The sequence below is a fragment of the Zerene cesonia genome, chromosome 25 (assembly GCF_012273895.1).
Source record: "Zerene cesonia ecotype Mississippi chromosome 25, Zerene_cesonia_1.1, whole genome shotgun sequence".
NCBI classification, from domain to species: Eukaryota; Metazoa; Arthropoda; class Insecta; order Lepidoptera; family Pieridae; genus Zerene; species Zerene cesonia.
This window is the reverse complement of record NC_052126.1, coordinates 2,436,781-2,457,095: the sequence shown is the minus strand read 5'-3', so window position 1 is coordinate 2,457,095 and position 20,315 is coordinate 2,436,781. Positions and strand designations below refer to the sequence as shown.

Sequence of the window (20,315 nt, the reverse complement as noted above, 5' to 3'; positions counted from 1 at the left end):
ACAAAACCTCTCCTTTAAAATCCATTCGAACCAAACCGTTCCACTAAAGCCCGTATCAAAGAATCACACTGGGGATAAGAAACGCTAACGACTGCGAACTTTCGCCACGTTCCGCCAAATCGAGCTCTGTTCCACCCAATGTACTTAACATACTCTGTTTATTGGTGCAGAAACTTGGTACATCTTTTGTTTAAATTCTTTTGTATTTGAACATTCCTTTATTCCCATTACCAACCGCCTTATCCTGTATCCCTTCAATCGGGGAACCAGTTTACAAGGTTCCTCTGTACGGATCCTCTCTCATAGACGGTGGTGAACGTCCGGTCCGCTATTTTTTGTAAAATGACACATAAATGGTTCAATTGACAGTTAATTACAATCAAATTGTTATTGTTACAAAATTCGTATTCTTCAAAAACTAAATTGTAGTTATAATAGTGTCGTCCATGGATTTTAATGGTGCCTCGATGATACAATTCTCATTGTTTCCAAGGAAAATATTCCATGATATAAGTTTCCCATGTCAATTTACTAATATATGCACAACATTGGTGAGATGTTTCCACTGAACAATGCTTTTATGATAAGAGTAATCAAGTGAAATATAATAAAAAAACGTGTGTTCAAGAAAAGGTTCAGGATAAACAGTTAAATATCATATTGATAGAAAATCCTCCAGCGTTTTTGAAAGTCACCTAAATTTAAGACAATTATATCGGTGGAAAATATACCCATGTTTATTATTCATAACATAGATGTTAATTACTGCTATATATTTAAAAACTGTTTAATTTTTGACAGTTTCAATAAAACCATAAATTTGGACAGTGGTTACATCAACGTAACTAAGAATGGAATAGGGGTTCAATTTAAAGGAGTCTTTAAAAAGACTAGTAAGATTTCAAAAGCGTATCATGTATATACAGCTGAACACGTATTTGCTCTGAATTTTAAGAAGGAAAAGAATTAAAAACGATATTCCAGTGCAATCTTGAATGCCCAACAACTGAAACAACTTTTCTTAAAAACAACTTTTCTGAGGATGAATTGAAAACATCGCTTCTTATTTCGCTTTAAATATATGCTCATATATTCTACTATATACAGAATCCACACAAATACGATGCAAACTGAAAAACTTTTAATTTAGACATGGAAGCCTGAAAGCCCCTAAACTCGCGAAGTTGCCAATGCCTTACTTATTTATAGCACTTTGATGAAGTTTAAATTCTAGGTTGTAAAATTTATGAAGCATTCGCTAAAAGCCTGTCGATTGTCATCCTGTCTCGCTCGTTTCGTATGGGACCGAGAGGGATATGAGAGCCTCTTTATTGTGTGGTGATTTTAAAGTGAGGACTTCGTGCAGACTGTTTGCATCTTGTCGGTTTATGGAGGCAAATAATGGAGCAGTACCTACGGCAGATGGGACGCAGATTGGGCCGTTAGAAGTGCGGTTTATTGGATAATTAGCTTGATTGATGTTTATAATTGCAAAATGTAAAATCCATATGTATTCAAGCGTAAATATCTAAATTTAAATAACATAAATCAAATTTTATCCAAATCTATGTACGCGGTATCGCGTGATCTTCATTCAAGCCAATCAAATTATGTTTCAAAAACTAAAAATAATAACACATTTTAATACTTAATCTTTAATTGGTCAAACATTTATAGTGAAACAATAACTAATAAAATATTTCTAATCGTTTATTTCACGAAGAACAACTTAACTACTTAATAGATTAAAATTATGTATATCATTGGAAACTAGCGTATTCTATTTCTCTTAATATGATAATTTCATTTCATAATGTATTGTCATGAAAACACATGTATAAAAATATTATACATATATTTTTTATATAAGAAAATTGGATAACATATAATTACAATCACCATTTATACAATATAATATATAATAAAATGTTACAGAAATTTTTCAATTAATAGAATGTATTAATTTAGTATAATTATTGTCTTCAAATAGGGGATATATTGCAAATGAATGTAATGGAATTATTTCCTCTAAAAAATATATAAGTCCTGGTGAACTCTGACATACCAGAATTCTGCTCATTGCAACTAAATGTTACTATTTATCACTTTAAAATCGGTTTATATTATGTAGTATATACTTATTTATTTATATTATATTTATTTATTTACACATAATATGTGTAAAATATTTAATATACTTCATCTAAAACATCGTAACACCAACCTTTTTCTTACATATTATTATAAACCTCCACTTAAAGTTGCCTAAACGAGATCGCCCTTTTAGCGATAAGTCCCTTTTGTACGCAGATGTATAATAGTGTTTTTGTCTTATTGCATTGAAGAGGTTCTAAATTCGACTATATTTTTTGTGATTGTTACATGAGAACTTTTGGCTAGGTGTTGAATCACCAATTGTTGATTCTTTCCCGATAAAGTTAGTCTTCAATTATTTCGTTCAATTGAACAAAAACCACACCAAAACAACTGGTGCATTCAGTGACTAATTCATTTATTAATTGTTTATAATAACATTGTTTATGATCTGGAGGAGCAATTAAATTAATAATATGTTTGCTCCCTTCGTCTACAATCGGTTACAGAACAAAACAAAATACAGCCAATTCGTCCAGAAAAAATTGTTTAGAAGAAACAATTTTCTATTCCCTCTACAAAATGAAATATATAAGTTATACCTAGACAAATAAATCGCGGTACGTATGGCTTCGTTTAAAATCTTCCTTGTAGATGAGTCAGCGAGATATCATTCCGTTGGTCTTTGTCTGAAACTTTCTTTTTCACTGTTCCACTGGTTGCGTTTACAATGAGTGTGGCATTCGAAGTACTCACAATTTTACTGTATACTCAACTTAATTACTTTTGAAATATATACTACAAATAATCCCATATTATACCTTAATTTGTAATATAGTTCCTTTTGTAAGATACAGCTTTAAACATCTTAATATTTATAAAATACGGGTCACTGTTGGCGATTTCTAAACTACTCAACCGATTTTAATTAAATATGCACACCATGTGCAGTTTGATCCAACTTAAAAGATAGGACAGTTTGTATTATTTCAATTACGATAAACTACTACCTGGGCGGAGACGGGGCTTGCAGCTAGTGAGTATATAGTTTAGACTCGATTACATAAAAAACTTCTGAATTTGTGATTACGAACTTTATGTTAAAATTTTATTCACAATATTAAAAACACGGTCATCTTCTGCGAAGTAAGGAAAATTGTATTTGGTGAGAATGGCAAATTTTTAAACCAAAGTTCTTTTGAAATGTAAGAAATATGTCATGATAATTGCTCTTAACATTATAACGTCATTAAATCTGCACTACACTGCTGCTTTTTTATGATATTTACATTATTACAAGACATAGGATATTTGTTTAAATATATCCATTTATATATATTTTGTGTACAAACTTGTGTATTAATGTCTGTAATATAAATATTTCCTTGTATGTTTGATCATAAAAATAATGTGGAAATGTTAAAAAAATTCTGGCACAGTTTTTTGCTCAGTCATAGAACTCACAAAATGTTATGTGTCTTTAATTGATTAATTAAAACATTATTTTGTTTGTTATAATATTGACTCGTAAGTCTTAACAATTATTGTTCTATAAATTACATGATTTCAAATCACGCGAAATAATATTAATAATTGTTCCTAAATTAAATTGAAATGAACTAAATTTTCAATTATAATCACTACTAAAGTCTACTTGGAAAGGATTCACCTCAGCAAAGCCATAAAACTTATGACTCATATTAAATTACAATCCTTAATGAATTTATAGAAACCTGAAAAACTTTAAAATCATTGTTCTCTATTATTTTATTTATATTTATGCGATATCCATTCTTCTTTAATCATATCACAAGCTTTTTCAGCTATCATAATTGTTGGGGCGTTGGTGTTACCTCTAACTATTTTAGGCATAACAGATGAATCAATAACTCTCAATTTTTTTATCCCATATACTCGTAGTCTTGGATCTACAACAGCATCCCTGTCCCACGATGGTCCCATCTTACACGTCCCTACTGGATGATAGATTGTAGATGTGTAATGAGTCAATAAACACACAAAATAATCGTACGTTCCCCACAAATACTGAGTACAACCTTCTACCGGTATTTTTACAAACGAAGCACCACTCAGTTTAAATGCTTCTGTTTCTTCTAGACTAACAGCGAACTTCATGCCTTCAACTAACGCGTCTACATCTTCTTGAACTTGAAAGAAACCTGGATAAATCAAGGGAGCTCCAAATACTGGGTCTGTTTGATTTAGCAAAACAAGTCCTCTACTTTTAGGTGTCAGTAGTAAAGGTCTTGCTGCCATACCATCATAAAACGCTAGAGGAAATATATTTGACGCTACGTATGAAGTGGGATCTGAATAAAATTCAGCAACATTACGTCCGTCAAAATGAAACTGAATGTCTGGTGCGTTGTCTCTAGAAACGCTCGTTTTGATAAATCCGATACTATTTAATGTAGCAGTAGTGGCTAAAGGACCGGTCTTCTTCATGTGTTGATCGTGATATTTGTAAAGTTCACTTAACATTTGCTCACTGTTTACTAAAGTAGATGTCTTATTTGTTAATGAGACAATCAAAGCGTCAGTTGTAACATGATCTTGCAGATTATATCCAACTTTTAAATCTGCTAAAACTGGTATGTGAAGACTTTCCAGCTCATGCTTAGGACCTATACCAGATAGTTTAAGAATCTTTGGCGAGTTTATTGAACCAGCGCTCATTATAACTTCTTTTTTAGCGAAGACTTTGTATAAAATACCATCTTTATAGTATTCTACTCCTAGCGCAGTTTTGGTAACTGGATCTATAATAATCTTACTTGTAAATGCATGTGTGATTATGTGTAAGTTGGGTCTTTGACGACGTATGGGTCTTATAAATGCGACGTTGGTGGATTGTCTTTGACCATCTTTGGAAGTTGAAGCGTTTATATCTGTTCCAAAGTTACTCTCTCTATTGAGATCTGTGACAGGAAGGCCTTTTTCTTTGAAAGCTTCGAGGAGCATTAGCGTTGGGATGTCAACATAAGGGAATCTTTCTACGTTCAGAGGACCGCCCACGCCGTGATAATATCTGTCGTGGGCTTCTATATCTCTATTATTTTCTGACTTCTTGAAATAGGGTAGGACCTGAAAAGAGCGACTAAGATTTATGGTAATTGCTCCATTGTATTTTATATAAAATAACTGCTACAAACTCTACTTGTCTTTAAAAAAGTAAAAAAAAGAAAACAAGAAACTGTATTAATGAAAATTAAATTATTTGTTGCTTATAAAAAGAGTAAGCAAAAGGCGGCCTTATCGCTAGGTAGCGATCTCTACCAGGCAACCCTTAAAATAGAAGGAAATAAATAAATGTTGGTATGCAAAAACATAAAGCAAGTAGAGTTAAAACGACCACTGTATTTTAACACAATTTTGAATAAAGTCATTCCAAAACCAAAGAGAATAAATGAGAAAAACGCTACATTATACCTCTGGATAGCTCCATCCATGATTGCCAGCTGCAGCCCATTCGTCATAATCCAATCGATTGCCCCTAATGTATACCATGTAGTTTGTCGCACTTGAACCTCCCATTGTCTTACCTCTGAAACAATAGAAAACATTTTACAGACATATTGTGGGATTGACATTATTGTGGGAGTCGAGCACGCTTCGGCACGAATTGGGCCAGCTCGCACCGGGGAAGTACCACACCCCCACAGAAAACCGGCGTGAAATAATAGCTTGCTATTGTGTTTCGTACGGTGAGTGAGGGGAGCCGGAGGCCCATATCCTTTTCCTTACCCTTCCTAGTCCTTTCCTTTATTCCTCTCGTCAATCCTTTCCTAATGCCTTCCCAATTAAAGTCGGCAATCCATTTGTAGAGGCGAAAGGTCTGCAATTGAACCTTACGCCTCTTCAAATGTTCATGGGCGGTGGTAGCGCTTACCATCAGGCGACCCACCAGCTCGACAGTGACATAAAAAAAAAACATGTTTTATAGATATAGACAACTTTTTATGCCGTTATTCCTACGGCACACGGAATTACGCGGGTGAAACTTATGGATTTCTATTAATGGCTTATACACTAAATATAAAAGTATGTCTATCTATTAATATCATACAATATTACGAAGGAACTTAATTGAAGTAATTCTAAAGGCGTTTTGAAATTTGTGGTCAAGCCAGCCCCGTATAACTAAATCTATAAGTATAATTACAGTTTTATTTATTAATTAAACAATTATACAGGGCAGTTGTATAATATACATACATAAAACATTAAAACTATTTGTAGTTATTACTTTTTCCTCATAGTAATTTATACTATAGTAGATATTAAGTACAATTTTAAAACGGCAGTATTTATACGATGATTCTTTTAAAAATATCCTTCCTTAAATTTTAAATTAACTTACATACAGAAATATTTATATGTACTATTATTGGGACCAAAAAATTAACACAAAAGTAACTAAAATAATTCTAGATATATACACTGGAAACACCACCAAGCGGACTTATTGCTAAGGCGGCGATCTCTTCCAGATAACCCAGTGATCAAGGAGATGCAGTTATATTGTAAATATAGGATACTCTTACAATAGATATACATAAGTACATGTACGTACTTACATAATCTTAGACATACATACATAAATGACATAGGTATTAGTACTTCTAAATTAAACTTTTTTATAACAGAATTTTGTTTAATAAGTTTCACTTGAGTTTTATATGAAAAAATGATGTGGGGGTGTAGGAATTTAGAGAATTACCCATTTCATAATAATTATGTTAGCGTTTATTTTTATTTTTAATCATTATAGATAGAAGTGAACAGCTATTAACTCCCCGCCCATAATTTATTTCTGTTCGTTATTTTATGTGTTATAATAATTTATTTAGAAACTTGTTCATATTTACCTCATAATTTTTAAAATGATTAATGTTATTTAGTATTATAGTACAACTATTAAACTTTTATATAAGTAATTAGTGTTTATAATTTAAAAGTAGTACAGAACTAGACCAAATCTAAAGCGGGTCACAAAGCAGACCGGTAGCAGCTTTCAAATAAAAAAAGAATCATAAGAATCGGTTCAGCCACTTAAACGTTATGAGGTAACAAATTTGGCCTTTTTTAAGTCGCTTATAAACAATAATCTCAAAGAAATGTTATTAAAAATTTAGCACTAACTAAAACTTTGAATATTATATCCACCACGCTACTTGTATACTGAAACTTGAAACTGAAACCAAAAGATTAAGTCCACAAGCAAACATTTTCATACGACCCTCCTCACTCCCTCGGCCCATCCATTACATCTTAAGGAGTTGTGGAACTACTGTTGTATCAAATAGTTTATGGCGTCAGATCCGCCCATAAGGCACGCTGAAATGTATAAATGCTTGGGTTATTTATGTAGGCCTTTGGTCTGTTAGCGGGGTAATTGTAGGAATGTCAACAGTGCGACTCATACTTCGTTTTGTTTTGAAGTTTTAGCATAACTAGTTCGTGATATGTTGATATAATCATATGTGGGTGCTCAAAATAAAGAAATTTAAGTGCTTTTTTGATGAATAAATAATTGTTTATGTTTATTGTTTATGATCTAATAGTATAATAAACTCAATAGAGTTAGAGATTTATCCGTCATATTTATTTAAATTTTAGTTTTATTGCATTGAAAGGAGGAATGAGAAATTTTGAAAGAATAGAAAAAAATTGATCACGAGGTGGGATTCGAACCCGCGTTTTTTGCCGTAGCAAAGCCTAGCCTCTCGGCCACCCGTGAATCCGCCACAGTAATCGAATCTCTTCTACTCTTTCGGTTTCATGTGCGTAAGGGGCACCCCACGCCATCTATTGATATCCATCGATACAATATTGTAATCATTGAAATAATGTTTCGTATTGGTCGTACACTTAATTTTAGATGTTTTTGTATCGATGTCAAATGTTTGCTGTTTATATATTTTTATAAGTTGTTATCCGCAGCTTCATCTTCGGGGTTAATTTATTTTCATATTACAAACCTTCATCTCCAATTTTATATACTTGGGGTTAGAATTCATCACGAACCTTTCTTAGCGACTGCGATTTCAGCCCATTCGGTCTATTCGTTTAGGTCGTGCGTGTATGGATTAGTCAATTAGTCAGACACCATTGTGTTTTACACATTTATTATTATTATAGGTTTTAATACAAATAAATAATGTTAGTGTAGAAATAGGTCATTGCTCTATGATGTTGTAGTTTTATCTGTAGTTTCTAGATACCATATCACAATCCACAACTCTCGACACATCTACAAATAATTAATTTATGAACTCCATTCAATTCTCACATTCGAATTCTTCCGAAATATGTCACATTAATATCGCAATCCACAATCCGGACTCAAATACCACAACACGAAGCTAGTCACCGCAAACCAAAACTTCCCGACCATTCCTCATTTATACATCTTGCCAAACTTCAATAGTGAAAACTCAGAGCTTATATAAATTTATCCATTTTAAACTGACATCCACATATGTCAGGTAAGAATTTCAAGCAATATATTTCGTTTATTACCTGAACCAAGCGCAAGTTTGGCCTCTCTGCGAGAGACAGGTCAATTTTTCTGGCTGCGTTCTGTACATCCAATCGATATTGGAGTTGCCCAGGGTTGGCGCTAGGGATGGCACGCTTGTGACGTCTGGTTCTTCTGGGCCGGCTTCTAGCAGTAAAATCTGAAAGTGAAGCACGCTTTCAGAATCACTACATAGTATAAAACGAAGTCGATTTTTCTATACGTCCCTATATTGTCCATATGATATGGAAACAAACAGAGAAAATTAAATCTTTCAAACTACGCAACGAATTTTGATGGGGTTTTCTTTAATAGAAAGAGTGATTCAAAAGGAAGGTTTATATGTATGATAGGATTAATTAAAATACTATGAATTCAATGCTTGCGAAGCCGTGGGCAAAACCTAGTTTGTTATGTATTGGTATAGCCGTGGAGAAAAAAGAAAAACCATTTTTAAGACGACGACATGACACAGATAATTATTTTTCGTTTCGTTTTGACGATGTTGAAATTATCTTAAGAATTATACAAAATGTACAGTATGCAATATTACAATAGTTTTAATAACAAAAGAAGTTTTATCACCTAAAAGCGGTTATATTCCGACAATTTCCAAGTGTTGCAAGTTTGTAAACTACGCCCTGAGCAATTAATAATATGAAAAATGATAGTCGACCTTCCCGCTCTCAAGTTTGATTGGGTTTTAACTACCAAATGAATCACCCAGTGACCCAGGCTCTTTATTGATTGCCTGCTACGTAGCGCCTGTGACTTCGTCTGTATCACATATGTGTGTACTTTAAATATAATATTTTCACATTCGAGAAACGTTTGAGTCTATGCTTACTCGTTATTTCAGTATCTGGAATACGATTTGTCATTATGTGTGTATAATTACCGACAATAATAACTTAAAATTAATCTAATATACATATTTGCTATAAAAATCATGATTTAAAAGAGTTTTTTACAAGCACGTATAATGCCGATCATTTTTAAATTCTTTTTAACCTGTACTATATGAGAGACACGCGACCGGCATCAATAAAAAATTCATGTTTTCGGCGACGCGCGCCATATTTCAATTCATTCTTTTTTCAAAAGTTCAAAGCGTCAGTGACAATACCAGTGTGTAGTGGCCAGTTTGAATATTTAAGTTTCTTTTAGTTGCTATCGAAAAGTTTAAAAAAGTGTTTGAAAATAGAATAGATTTTAAATCGACGTTTATCGAAAATAATACGTCAAAAGCGAGTTATAAAAAATGCTTTTTTATTCGGAAGTTTTGTACTGTCAAATAATATACCTAGTGTGATAGTGAGATCTTCCTGAAATTATTAATACTTTTACTTTTAATATAATATTCTAATTTTATATATATTATTAAATATATATAATAGATATAAAGCTTTTTCGATGCATGTATAAACTTATTAATTGGCGTGAACAAATCGTAAGATGCGTATAAACTTATTCCCCATTCACATTTTTGATCGTTGGTAAATTCAGGCGTCAAACGTTGCGTCAATCTGTTTTGCTAATCGAAGTAAAATTGATACACCTTACATTCATTTATTGTTTTAAGCAAAATGTTTTTATCTAGTAAATATTATACCTGCATAAAAGTATAAACAAGAAAAAACGTATTACATTTATTCATCTGTTAGCTCGTTGCTGCCACGATTTCAAGCGCTTTACGATAACGGTGTACGTAACAAGCGATATTCCCATTTTTATACATTTTACACATATTTTTACATGCACTTGGGGCATAACAACGTTTACGAGATCGCGATATAAAATGGAAACAATGCTGGCGAGCCGAATTTCATTCTATCGGAGAGGTTTACGCGGTTACGAGAAGTAGTGAAACGGTCTGAGTTATATATGTTTAAGATGTGTGATATCTATAGGTTATGTAAAATTATGTTTTGTTTATTAAAACTATGATATGACGAATCGTAAGCGCTTCTATAAGAAGATTAATTGAATAAATAAATGTTTGATTTTGAGTTTATATACATTACTTACTACACTACACTACAATGTCAAGTTACAACAAAATATATGAATAGTTTAATTATCACCAAAGATTTAATATAAATCCTGTAAATAAAGGATACCAGTGAACCAATCCTCTTAAAATTTGATAAAACATAATTAAAATGAGCTATAACCATACTAATCAAATAATAATAATACAACACATATACAAGGCTTCAGCATGATTTATGCGATCTGTCTAGTCTATTCGCTATATCTACCAGAGTTATATTCTATAAATAAATATGGATTTAGCTTGTGAGTGTGTCTTATAGTCTTTATAGTCTGTTTATGTATTATGAACTTTATAACATATATAGGAAGAAGGGCATATAACCATATATAATTATTACCATATATGTATTTCACCGCTTTTTACCAACTAACCGTCTCTCACAAGGGAACCAGGTGTTGTGAAAAAACATAAATAGAAAAATCTGCATTGTTATACAAAAACTACGTTATACACAGTACTAACGTGATATATAAGGAACTTTCGAAACTACATACAAGAAGATTTTTATAGCGGGCAACTGAGGCTTGATGGTAAGTGATGACCAGCGCCATGAACATTTGCAGATTTAGTGCCTCTACAAATGTACTGTCATGTGAGAAGTAAGGGAAAAATTCACAACTGGAAGGAATGGACTGGGGAGGATCTTTCATAATATAAATAAATAGTACATTTTTTCCTGTCACATAAAGGGTACATACATATTTGTATAAGTGTTCCTTAAAATTTGTTTGTACAATGAAAATGAATAAGCCCTATCCTGTTTTACAGAGCGCATCGCCAAAACCACAGACGTATGTTACTGTTGTACTAATATGCATGCATACAAAAAAGTAAGTAGTTTAGACACAATGTATGATGGGAAATTAAAACGACTTCGTAACCGTTACATAAAACTGATAATTATGTGGAAACATTGGCTCATTACAATTGCTTGCCCTGTTTAAGAGCATTCATCTCAATTTATTATCAAATGATACATACAATTTTATCTTGGCCTATATATATTTGAGGATGACTTATGTACTCTTTTGGAGAGAGAACGTTTTATTGATTTATTTTTTAAAGTTTATAAGGTACTTAAAAACGATAAAACGAGTTATACAAAAATCAGTTGAATTGAGAGCCCCTTCATGTTTGAATTGACCGCCTCCTTGGTACAGTGGTTGCGTGAGCGTAGAATCGAGGGGATTTGGGTTCGATTCCCGGTGCCGACGCACAAAAAACGTCTCGGTCTGGCAGGACACAGAAAAATCATTACCTACTTATCCATAAAGAAAACTGATCAGTGAAACAGTATATCACCTGTCCCATACCCCACTACCCCACACCATACACGGGACTTAAAAAAAATCACGTCTGAATTGGTTAAAATTCAATATTCATAAACAATGAATGAATCGTTAAAACGATTTCTAAACAGAGGTTAAGAGGAAAATTCGAAAACTTCTCGGCCACTAGACAATGAGGCCGTATGCAGGGACTCAGTTTTGAAACTTAGGCGTTGTTTACAAACTTGTGTATTTGTGTAGTATTCAATCCCACTGGAATTTATATAGTAATAACAATGGTAGATAGAATGGAATTACATTTATATATATATATATTATTAAAGTTAAAACAATAAAAAAATACCGAGCAAAAGATCTACTTTATAATAAAAAAGAGCAGTGGTGGCTCAGTGGTAAGGACCTCGGATTTCCAAATCGATAAGTTGGGGTTCGAGACCAGGCGGGCGTACAAGAAATAAATTGATTTTTCAATTTATCTGCACATGTGGATAACATCACCACTGCTCGAAACGGTGAAGGAAAACATCGTGAGGAAACCGGCGTATCCAAGAATCAAAAGTTCGACGACATGTGACATCTGCCAACCCGCACTTGGCCAGCGTGATAGATTATGGCCTACACCCTCATGGGAGGCCTGTGTCCCTGCAGTGGGAACATATATGGGCTGATGATGATGATGATAATGATGATGACAAATAATAATAAATAAGACTAATAGGGAATGATGAATAATAAATAATAAGTCATGATGGAGAACTAGAAGAGACATAGCGGATAATTGTGAAACGGATTGCATCTGCCCCCGATACACCATGGTGACCACGACCGTTCTATCAAGTCTCTATCTCAAGTTCTATCAATCTTACGTATACTCGCTTAAAGAGCAAGCGAGATAACAAATTTGATTGCATCATTAAAGCGTTTTTTAGTATTTTAAAACTATATTTACATTTAGAAATTTAAAACTTTTTAACGGATGTTAAACGTGATTTATTTATTATATTATTAACCCGACGTTTCGAATATTTTACAGCGAGCGTGGTCACGGGGAGTATCCCCGTTAAAATCCGTTAAAAAGTTTTTAATTTCTAAATGTATAATACTCGCGTAAAATCAAACTTAAGAAAATACTATGTATTTACATTATTTTTCAATAATTTCTTCCGACTTGAAAATTCTACGGATTATAACTTATATGTTACTGTATATATATCAAAACATAAGTTGAGTATGTCGCACTGGATAGTCGTCAGCACATGCCCTAGTCTTTTAAATTATTAGAAACTCCATTTTTGCCCAGCTATGGAAGCTATTTCCATAGGAATAATGTAAATAAACATGTCACGGTAAAAAATAGTTATATCAAATTCTCTTCTCTACAGACAATAATTATATAATAAAATCGCTCCACTGTAGCCCGAAAGAATGACATAAAAAACACATATTCACGTTTATAATATTAGCACAAATAACATAATTCTATAATTATTAACGATGCTTGACAAAATTTGCGCCTGGCCTCCTTAGATATAAATAAACGTGTCATTCAGTTGTAAAACCCGCTTAAAAACTAAAGATAGCAAAATTATTAAAATCAACAGGAATTACTACAAAATAATTCTTCCAACCCTCGTAGGAGGCCTGTGTCCCAGCAGTGAGAACATATATGGGCTGATGATGATGATGATGAGGAGGCCGGAGGCCCATATCCTTTTCCTTACCCTTCCCAGTCCTTTCCTTCATTCCTTTCATGAATCCTTTTCTAATCCCTTCCCAATTAAAGTCGGCAATCCATTTGTAGAGGCGAAATGTCTCCAATTGGCTTTACCATCGTGGTAGCGCTTACCATCAGGCGACCCACCAGCTCCATTGCCGACCATAACATAAAAAAAAATGAATTCTTCATACTCATTGAAATGACATTCAAGAAATGTTATTTTGAATTTTATTTTAATTGTATAGACTATTTACTACGCCTTTTTGTAAACACTACACATATTATAATGATAAATAGAGGATGTATGTAATTGCAACAAATTACGAGCAGTAGTGCATGTAATTTCATTAGGCAATATTACATTAGACGCAATTAATACATACTTATTGCAAACTACATTGTGTAAATATTGATTTAACAATGCTCAATCATTAAGTGGACTCACATTTGTGAGTCCAATTAAGTTACAACTGATAAGAAGTAGAAAGCAGCTGGTTTCTTATACATGCTATATAATTTTTATACATTACTTTAATTTTTTTTTCAAAGTACGAGAGTTTTTTAAACTAAAATAGAAACTATTTGTAGATTTTTATCGTAACTAAAGTAGAAAACGGGATACTATTATTAAGACTTCGCAAAAAACAATAAAAAACGAGGTTGTGAAGCGGTTGGTACGGTCGCAAATTGGATGGGTGACCAATGATTTCTTTGCCGTTCTTGGTCAATTGATATTATTTCAACAACATATTTATTTTATCGATTACCTGAACTAAACAACATTTAAATCTCTTTAAATTTCGATCTAATTTGTCATTTATATTATATAAGCACAAAAAAAGGAAAAGTCTCCAATGTCCAATCTCAAATTACCTAACCTTATTTACGAAATAAGAGACGTACAATTTTTTGCCAACGTTTCCCTACAGCCCGAAAGAGATATAAAGAAAAATCAATGTCAAGTTTAATTTAGATTTGGGTGAAGACCTTGAATCTTCACGCTCATTGGCTCCAATAGTTACGTAAGCAGTGCCAACAATATTGATGTACTGCGAAATACCAACTCCCAAAGGTCACCGTCAATGTGATTTGGTTTGATTGGATATAAGGTACTTTTGTGGACCTAATTCGTCTTATGTAAGATGGAGGGACGAGTATTAAACGTAAATGGGCTTAAAATAGATGTTAGCAGCCGTTTCGACTTATTATACAACTAGCTGCGCCCCACGGTTTCACCCGCGTAAGACCTTATCCCGCAGGAATATCGGGATAAAAAGTTACCTATATGTTATTCCAGTTGTCCAGCTGTCTACGTACCAAATTTCATTGCAATCGGTCTTTGCGTAAAAGAGCAACAAACATCCTTACAAACTTTCGCATGTATAATATTAGTAGGATAGGATTAACAGAAGGGCTAATACGATACAGAGGTAGTTTGCCTTTCATACTTTCAAAGAGTATGTGTGTAAGATGCTCGGGAAAGGCGGAACCGCTGCGGGCGGCTGGAATATTCAATACTAGACGCTCGTCCCGGCTCCGCCCGGATATGAAGATTTCTATTTTATCGCAAGGGAGCATTTAAACGGAATAAAAAGTATGCTATCTCCCAAGTCAAGTCATACCCTGCCTGTATACGAAATTTCATCAATATCCGTTCAACAGTTTCAGTGTCATTGACGGACAATCGTCCAAACAAACAAACTTTCACATTTACAATTTATAATTTTGTTTGTTTGAACGCACTAATCACAGAAACTACTGGTCCGATTTAAAAAATTATTTCAGTGTTAGATAGCCCATTCCTTGAGGAAGGCTATAGGCTAATTATGTACCACCGGCGAAGCCGGGGCGGACCGCTAGTTTAAAATAAGACTAATATAATGTATGAACAATAATATTGAACCTTTCTTATTATTAACCGACGTTTCAAAAAACGAGAGTTTTACAAATCGATTGTATTTTTTGTTCTGGATAAGAAAAGCAAAATTATAATATAATAAGAAGCGGAATTATCGCTTCCAGTCTTGTCTATCAGTCAACCATTAATTGGACACGCACTGACTGAAACCAAAAATCGATTTAACACAATAACAAAATTAATTCGAATTCTTTCAGGCGAATAATCATTTATTACAAAACTGAACTCCCATTGTATTGAGATGTAATGTTGCAAGTGTAAGACGCTATTATAGGTCGTGAGATTTATACAATCAGAAACTGAGAAATAGAGTTTAGCGTTCTATTATTGTATGTGGTAGTCGAGTACGCTTCGGCAACTGGGCCAGCTCGCACCGGGGAAGTACCACACCCCCACAGGATACCGGCGTGAAATGGCATTCTGCTGTGTTTCGTTCGGTGAGTGGGGGAGCCGGAGGCCCATATCCTTTTCCTAACACATTCTAGTCCTTTCCTTTATTCTTTCCTAATCCCTTTCAAATTAGAAGAATACATTTGAAGAGGCATAAGGTCTGCAATCGACCTTAAACATCTCCAAATATTCATGGGCGGTGGTAGCGCTCACCATCAGGCGACCGACCAAGTCAATTACATTAGTGTTTTATTTTGGATTTTTTTTTTTATTTTCACATGAGATAATTATATAATTGACAAATTCATGAGATAAGATGATTTAATGTAATGTCTGTAGTATAAATGATATATGTATTTGTTGTTGGTGTTCCATTATATTAAATAAATAAATAGTTGATTTAACATAAATGCTTAATAATATGAAAACCACATAATGAACTTGATACCATAGGATTGCAATAACTTCTGTCATTTATGATAAAAATTAATGATAATGTTTGGCAGTTGTCTTTATGTATTATGAATAGTTAAATTTAACTGCAAAGAACTGTTAATACAATCGTCACGTCTTCGTCTTAATTTAGTTTTGAGAAAACATACCGAAGAGAAATAGACAACAGCATTATTTATGGAATCGTAATTAAAATCTAAAAAAAACTTTTCCGCTACGCTATTTTCATATTTTAAAAATAGAATTCCAATTATTCGTTTCATGATGTTATTGGAATTAGATAGTTCTTATTGACACTTAAAAGGCATGCAAAAAGAAAGGCATTAAAAAACAAGGACTAATTTAGTACATAAATTAGTAAAACAAAAAACCAGACATCAAATATGACAATGTAAAACCAACTCTTTAACCCAGATTTAATCTAGATCTGTAGCTTATCCTGTCAGTACCGTAACACACTTTTGAAAACATTTATTTAACGCAAATACGAGGGCTTTACATATTTACTTAGCGAATAAATGCGCTGTTTAATTCAATATCATAACTGTTTCTGAGATAAAGGTTCCCGTCGGGTCTTGACGGGTGGACAGACAACCGACAAAGCTATATTAGTTCATTTTTCACTTTTTAGGATAACAATTTGAAATAGACACGCCACCTGATAAATTAGAGATGCGGTTCCATGAATCTAAAAGGAAGTTTTTTGTTTTCTCATCTTCGACCAAGGAACTTGCGGGATGGAAGTACCATCACTATAGCCTCGACGAATGCGTTGCCAGCTTTTAAGGAGAAGGGATAATTCGTCAATCCTTTCCTTATCCCTTTCCCCTAAAATGCGGATAGAGCATTCGCAGAGGTATTACCGCATGTTCATGTGGCATCATAGGCATCATGGGCCTCCGCCCCAGGGACATTGATGATGGTCGGTTTTGTAAAGTATAATCGTTTAAATAATATTTCAGTTTCCCACACAAACCCTCAACCTTTATTACACTAATATTATAGGTGTGAGAGTTTGTGTGTGTGTTTGGATGTGTGTCCGTCAGTCACACAGAAAGTAATGAACGGATTTTTATGAAATTTGGTATACAGACAGGGTATAGGGACTTGGGTGATAGGGTACTTTTTATCCTGATTAAATGCTTCCTTGGGTAAAGCAGAAATCTTTTATCCGGGCGAAGCCTCCCGGCTTCGAGCGTCTAGTAATATATAATTTTTCCGTATCTCACAGTGGTAGTAATCCTTGCGTGACTGCACTGTTTTGCAAACTCTAACATTGTAACTACTAACTAGCATAGTAACTGATTTTCCTTTCGAATATCAAGGCCCACTTAACCGATTTCTAATAAAGGTGACGCGTGTTTTGTAATGTTTGGAAAAAAAATATTTTTGTATTAGGCATCATCGTCAATTTGTACAACTTACTTTTTTTTACTGGCACAAAGTGGGTAAAATATGCATGCGGAAGGAAATTTCAAAATGATATAGGTATTCTTACATTATTATATGTTCAAAACAATGTTGAAATTCTCTTTATCTTTAGTAATCTCTACTAATATTATAGGTAGGTAGGTAACTATGTCCGTTTGTCTATTCTTCTCTCCGCCTCTTTATGACGCCTGAATACCTGAATTGATTGAGATTAAGTTTGGCACAAAGATAGATTGAGACCCGAGAAAGGATATAGGATAATTTCTACCAGGGAAACTCAAAGTAAACGGAGTTCGTTTGACTACTTCAATTAAAATATAGTAAAATATGATACTAAAAAGAAACTAATACATTAAAATGGCTAAATGTGATGGCGCATTTTTTGCATTTATTCTTATGGATGTTAGTTACTATTGAGTATAATCTAAAAGGCCTTTATTAAAGAAAAGTGAAGTCCCGTGTCCCCTACTCAGGTATGGGGCAGATGGTATACATCTGTTTCACTGATCGATTTTCTTTATGGACTAGTTGGTGATCAGCCTTCTGTGTCCTGCCAGACCGAGACATTTTTTTTTTGTCCCCACCGGGAATCGAACCCAGGACCCCTCGGTTCTACGCTCACGCGTTTACCACTGTACCAAGGAGGCGGTCAGCCTTTATTAAGGAGGTTTTATAAAAATCCACATTCATATTTTGCTAAATAAAAGTAAGATAAAAGCATCGATATTATCCAACAAATACCGTAACTAATTGCCTGAGAATTTTATAAGTGTTACATTATTCATCTTCTTCCTGACTCTGCCGTACTGATTTAACTTCCTGATGGCTTTGTTTTCCGACTTGTTTAAATAAAACGACGTATTTTTGCAAATACATAGAGAATATTAGTTATTTCGAAATGAAAAATTGTAAGATTTCTGCGAAAAACAAAATGCAATATTTCAACTTCGAACTTACTGAGGGAAAAAATTTATTTTCGAAATGTGATATTTCGAGTAATGAATTAAATTGAAAAAAGATTCACCGTCACACTAAAATATAATAAAATGGTCGTTCCTAGAATGCAGAAATAAAGTATAACGGTACTGTTATAAATTAATTACTCACTTATAAATATGAATATATTTAAGAATCAGAACCGCTTTAATTAGTAAACTATAATTTTCGTATCGATTTATTAATCACTAAAGAAAAACATAATTATCTAAAATGTGTGCTTACGTGGTGCATATTGCGTTATAGATATTATAATATTCATTTAAAATCTGTAATTAATCGTAAGAAATAATAATGCATGATAAAGAAATACAAATTGTACCCTACCTTCCATTTCTTCACTTCTGATAATCTGTTTGCTATAACACAGCCCGCTGACCCAGCACCAACGATTATAAAATCATAGTCACCGATGTCCCTTTTTCTTCTGTGCTTTTTAATTTTCTCTTTTTTTATCTGTTCCTTAACTTCAACCTTCTTAGAACCCGCCAAATCTGAATCATAAGGTCTTTCAAAATTAAATTCGAAAATCGGTTCCTTATTCGAATACCGTCCGTTATAAGAATCTTCGAAATCGAATTTCGGAAAATTTAAACTTGAATATTGCTTTCCCAATGTAGAATCTACATGTGGTGGGTGTAAGTCGAAATTCGACTGCTGCGTCGAGTACGGAATTCTGAATGTTTCGGAAACAGGCGGGTGTGATGGGAACCGTACATTCGAGTAATATGTATCATGTGTACTCGAATATGGGTTAACCTTTGAATATATATCGTCAATGGATTTTCCGAATAACTGCATCACTAAAGCTAGGAACACATATCCACTGTGGGAGCATTGGGTTAAAGGAGCTTGCGCTGTAGCACAAACTGGTGCCACATCCGGTGGGATCCATGTTGTAGACATTTTAATTAATTCACTCACAGATAAATAGCACTAGGACATTTTAAGCGAATAATCGATTAATCGTTACGGTTACTGGCTGTCAATAAAATTCTGAAAAAAGAACACGTCAAAAATAGAACGCGGCGCCTTATCAATTTAAAATTCGTACAATGGAATCTATTAAAAAAAGATTTCTATGTGATTGAGTCACTTTTTTATTTTATTAGTGACAGACTCAGCGAACGTGCTATAAGCGACTGATCGCTGACTATAGCGCGGGTGGTAATAATTTCTTCTGAGCTTGATATGAACTGATTAACGTTTTCAATGCGCCCTGATTTATGTTTTTTTTTAGATTCAATGACGCTCGATAGTTGCAGGTTAATTTCATAATTGAGTTGCAAGTTAGTAATTTGATTGAATTTGTTGCCGAAAATTGAATAATGATTGTAATGCTTGCATAGTGCTGAGGATTGATTTTATTGTCCGTTTAATGTGGTAGAAACGGCTATTTAATGACATTCACCTAATTTGTATTGTCAACA

The 20,315-nt window shown here is 33.5% G+C and overlaps 1 protein-coding gene across 1 annotated transcript; it reads right to left on the bottom strand.

The window, feature by feature from the left end:
- Positions 1–3,665: 3,665 nt before the first annotated feature.
- LOC119836731 (glucose dehydrogenase [FAD, quinone]-like) lies at positions 3,666–20,099 on the bottom strand. Its single transcript, XM_038362172.1, has 5 exons — positions 20,006–20,099; positions 19,213–19,881; positions 8,638–8,795; positions 5,545–5,659; positions 3,666–5,199 (listed from the first exon to the last, which is right to left on the bottom strand). The coding sequence occupies exons 2-5, from the start codon at positions 19,789–19,791 to the stop codon at positions 3,862–3,864; spliced, it is 2,190 nt and encodes a 729-aa protein (XP_038218100.1). The 5' UTR covers positions 19,792–19,881; positions 20,006–20,099; the 3' UTR covers positions 3,666–3,861.
- Between the last annotated feature and the right edge of the window lie 216 nt (positions 20,100–20,315).

Bases quoted from the DNA above. Each gene is read 5' to 3' on its own strand.
- LOC119836731 (XM_038362172.1), bottom strand. From the start codon at position 19,791: ATGTCTACAACATGGATCCCACCGGATGTGGCACCAGTTTGTGCTACA. The intron at 8,796-19,212 runs GTAGGGTACAAT...CTTCACTTTCAG, and splicing joins CAGAAGTGAAGAAATGGAAG to ATTTTACTGCTAGAAGCCGG. The intron at 5,200-5,544 runs GTATAATGTAGC...CGCTCTTTTCAG, and splicing joins ATGGATGGAGCTATCCAGAG to GTCCTACCCTATTTCAAGAA.